Source organism: Priapulus caudatus, unplaced genomic scaffold (assembly GCF_000485595.1).
Source record: "Priapulus caudatus unplaced genomic scaffold, Priapulus_caudatus-5.0.1 Scaffold711, whole genome shotgun sequence".
Lineage (NCBI taxonomy): Eukaryota > Metazoa > Priapulida > Priapulimorpha > Priapulimorphida > Priapulidae > Priapulus > Priapulus caudatus.
The window spans coordinates 86,028-90,560 of NW_014577772.1; the positions used below are offsets into that span (position 1 = coordinate 86,028).

At 45.2% G+C, this 4,533-nt stretch overlaps 1 protein-coding gene across 1 annotated transcript in view; it reads right to left on the reverse strand.

The window, feature by feature from the left end:
* The window catches only part of LOC106812994 (leukotriene A-4 hydrolase-like), a 15,133-nt gene that overhangs the window by 412 nt on the left and 10,188 nt on the right, over nucleotides 1–4,533 (reverse strand). The window contains exons 11-15 of the mRNA XM_014817036.1: nucleotides 4,276–4,420; nucleotides 3,883–3,986; nucleotides 3,543–3,613; nucleotides 1,918–2,068; nucleotides 1,554–1,741 (exon numbers count right to left, since the gene is read on the reverse strand). Of these exons, the coding sequence (XP_014672522.1) occupies nucleotides 1,554–1,741; nucleotides 1,918–2,068; nucleotides 3,543–3,613; nucleotides 3,883–3,986; nucleotides 4,276–4,420 (659 nt within the window). The remainder of the gene's footprint in view (nucleotides 1–1,553; nucleotides 1,742–1,917; nucleotides 2,069–3,542; nucleotides 3,614–3,882; nucleotides 3,987–4,275; nucleotides 4,421–4,533) is intronic.

Genomic DNA, 4,533 nt, shown 5'->3' on the forward strand with positions numbered 1-4,533 from the left:
AAGTCAACTCCACGACAGAGTGGCGCTCTCGCTCTGCTTCAAATTTACACTGCCCCAAGCTGATTTCCGTAAAGAATTGTTTGACCTGCTTTTTACTGATAAAGAGTTTTAGACGAGTCGACAGCCCGTTACTCCTGCCTACCCTCCCCCCCTACATCCGTGCTGTCTTTCTAAGCTGCAAAATGTTAAAATCCACCATTTTTTATAGAAAAATTTGATAAAATAGTGATAGAAATGTGGCGCCTATACTTCCAATCATTACGGGGCTGTTTACAAACTAAGTTCACGTCTTTATCATGAAATTTTGGGATTTTTGATGTGGCCATAATCCCTTTCCCGAAGATTGTCCGTCGTTGTGGGGTGGGTGGTATCTCAGTCCCTTAAACAACATCTAAATTTGTCGCACCAACAAACATGCAACATGGCCCTGAGGTAATTTCCTAATCGTTGTTGTTTAGAGCGGCGACTCGCCGCGTTGGATTGCATTCGCTGGATTTCTCCAGAGCTCGCTCCGCCACTCTTAAAAATAGTGCTAGCATTGTTGGCAGTGGTATTATCCTGAGTGTAGGAAGCGGGCAATCTCTGCATGCAGTTTGACTGCAGTATGCAAACATGTAAAATGTTTTGCTTGAGCCAGAAGATGAATGCTCGCGAAGTTTGACATATATTTGGAAACTGTCAGCATCAGCTTTGTTTGGCGTACAGATACACATGAAGCGATATGACTGAGAACACTAACAGTAGGCCTATGCTAGCGCAGATAGTTCCTGGAAAGAAAACACTATATTTGTTTGCAGATTGCATAAGTAATGTAGATAACGTATAATTTAAACAAATTTTACAATTTTGAACAATCATCGAATAATGAATTATAACTTGTTCTATCATAGAAAAGAACCGTTAATGAAAACTGTGATCGCTCGGCTATGTCCCGGATGTATAAACACTGTAAACATTGAAAGTACTAGTTTCGTAAGATTGTTTAGGTTTGCTGAAGAAATGTTATGAAAGTAGCAATACAAATGAGTTGTAGTGAATTTTTAGCAACATAGACGAGCTCGCAGTAGGTATGTCTATGCATTTGCTGCGAGAACATGCTGTTTTCACCATGCACACCATAACAGTGTGCCAATGTGATTACTAGTAATTGAAAACAATGCACGTGTGGTGCATACCTCTCTAAGCTTGGAAGTGGTTCAATGTACGCTTCCTACTCTCACCATTGTTCACATTTCTTTAGAGAAAACAATAGAATGTCCCTACCTGATGCCGACTCTGTCCTGCCACCCTCCCCATCGCTTACCCACCTGCTACTACCAACTACTGCAGCCTATTACTCATCCACCCCACTACATGATGACAGTGAAGTGTAACTCCAATAAACAGATAGAGACCATGTTCACATTAATCACACATGGCATTATTGGGCAAGATAAAAGTCGTAACCCAAAACCTAAACTTGACCACAGTCCACCACCAACTCCCCCCCTACACGCACACGCACGCACACACTGGCGGCTGACGACGGGCAAGGTGCAGTTGACAGCCGATACCTGTAGAGCGGGCGTGTAAACTTCATGCGACCCTGCTCGGTGACCATGTGCAGGGCCGGCCCGACGGCACGCTGCCAGCGCGCACGTAGTCCCAGCCGCAGCCAGCGGAAGCGAATCTCAGCATTCATCATCGCGCTGAAGCCATACAGCGTGTCCATGGCTTCCAGCTTCGCGATAGGCAGCGGCTCCTGGTGGCGAAAACAGGAATTAACACGTGCCTCTCGAGTACCGACATTAGCAAATGACTTTCACCTTCGGAATTATATTTCTCAAATGAAAAATTCGATTATAATCCATTATCATTTAAAATTAACTACTAAGCAGACCATCGTGCGACGTCTCGACATTGCGTTGCCGTGGTTACCTCGACGAGCAGGAGTGCAAGGAGCTCCCTCAGCTGCCGGCTGTTCATCGTCTTCACGTCGTCACCGCTGAACTGATCGAGTTTGTTGAGCGGCGCCTCCAGCCATCGGCGCGACAGGCTGACGCAGGCATCGGCCAGGGTCAGGTCGTAACTGTGAAGATTCACGTTATGCTGAGGAAGGAGTTACGTTACTGAGGAACGTTAGGATTAACACACCAAGGTTAGATTAGGGTTATTGCTGGGGATAGGTTAGGGTTATGGCTGGGGTTAGGTTAGGGTTATGGCTGGGGTTAGGTTAGGGTTATGGCTGGGGATAGGTTAGGGTTATGGCTGGGGATAGGTTAGGGTTATGGCTGGGGATAGGTTAGGGTTATGGCTTGGGATAGGTTAGGGTTATGGCTGGGGATAGGTTAGGGTTATGGCTGGGGATAGGTTGGGATTATGGCTTGGGATATATTAGCAGTGTTCAAAATAAGGGCTATCCGTTTGTCCTCACTTGTCCATTTCCACGGAGGACAAGTAGACCTGTACAGTATACTATAGCTTGTCCGATGGACAAGCAGCTTTTTAGAGCAACTTTTTCATCATTTTCTACCATCGCTTCAACTTTGTTAAAAGTAATAACTTAAAATAAATAATTGTGCTTCTTTATGTTCTTTCAAGTTTGGTGCCTAATTTGAACTGTTAGTGAACTCTATTAAAATTACAAAGTAAGATATTGGGTCTAAAATTAAATTAAATTAAATGTATTACACATTTACTATATTTCTATGTTATTAATCAGGACAAGCAAAAATTTTGCAGGACAACCAAAAATATCTTGTAGATTGTCTGTTGGACAAACAAAATATTTTTTCCTTATTTCGAATGCTGATTAGGGTCATGGTTGGGGATAGGTTAGGGTTATTGCTGTGAATATGTTAGGGTTATGTTTGGGGATATGTTAGGTTTATGGCAAGGGATATGTTAGGGGTTATGGTTTGGGATAGGTTAGGGTTATGGTTGGGCATATGTTAGGGTTATGGCTGGGGATAGCTTAGGGTTATGGCTGGGGTTAGGTTAGGGTTATGGTTGGGAATAGGTTAGGGTTATGGCTGTGAATATGTTAGGGTTATGGTTGGGAATAGGTTAGGGGGTTATGGCTGGAGATATCTAATGGTTATAGCTTGGGATATATTAGGGTTATGGTTGAGGATATGTTAGGGTTATGGCTGGGGTTAGATTAGGGTTATTGCTGGGAATAGGTTAGGGTTATGGTTGGGGATATTTTAGGGTTATAGTTGGGGATAGGTTAGGGTTATGGTTGGGGATATGTTAGGGTTATAGTTGGGGATAGGTTAGGGTTATGTTAGGATTACGGGTGAAGATGTTTTATGGTTATGGCTGGGGATATGTTAGGGTTATGGCTGGGGATATGTTAGGGTTATGGTTCAGAATAGGTTAGGGTTATGGGTGGAGATAGGTTCAGGGTTATGGCTGGGGATAGGTTCGGGGTTATGGTTGGGGATAGGTTAGGGTTGTGGTTAAGGTTCATGGGTATGGTCGGGGTTAGGTTAGGGTTATAAATTGGGTAAAGTTATGGTTATGATTAGGGTTGTGGTTAAGGGGTATGGTTGGGCACTCACTTAGGCTGCACGGGAGGCATTCCAGGCGCGTACAGCCAGGCATCCCAGTCCACCGAATCCAGCAAATCTTTCTAGAAATAACGCAATTAAAAACTAAAATGAAATCACACGCACTTGTCCAGCATGACGTAGAGCTAACGGATGATGATACAGGGAAATGACACATAACAGGTCTCTGCACCAAGGCATGTACTTTCCTGCAGATTGCAGTAATACTTTGCAGGGACAGGGATGCAGGTCTCTGTATATACAGTTACATACACCTCTTAGACGATGACACATGAAGAATTACTCGTCTTTGGCGACCAACACCGATATGGCCGCATGAACGAGCAAGTACCTTATCAGCAAAGTAGTCATACAACAGGTGTCGCCACTCGTCTGTCGTCAGCGACTTGTACTGGAAGTGGTTGACGTAGTGTCTCAGCCATGCCTCGAAGACCTCTGCAATGAGACGAGACACCGTGGCATCAGTCTCGCGCCAGGAGAACACAGACGTTACAATGCCGATCAATGGCAAAATACATCAGAAGCGAGTTCAATCGAGAGACTTTAACATCAGGAAGCACTTTGCACACTCTGCCCATTCCAGGTCACGCCGAGAGAAAATTTGCAAAAAAAGTGCACCTGCAGATATATTCCAGCCTCACACAATCCGCCCATTCGAGGGCATGCCAGAAACGAATTTACAAGAAGCCAGTTTGACAGTTTTTCCCACTAGGGGGTGCCTCACCTGCTCCGCCGAGCAGCGTCTCGAGGTAGAAGAGCAATGTGAAGCCCTTCTCATAGGGAACGGCAGAGAAGGCATCGTCCGGGTCCACACCGGTCAGGTCGGGCACGAGGTGTGTGTGAGCGTGGCCAGGGCTGAAGCTATCCACCTAAATAAACATAGGCAGGGGAAGCGGAGATTACAGACAGCCCCGAACCCCTTCCTCGCCTCCCTCCCACCGCAGTCCCTTGAAGATGCTCATTAAAACCATGGTTATGAAAA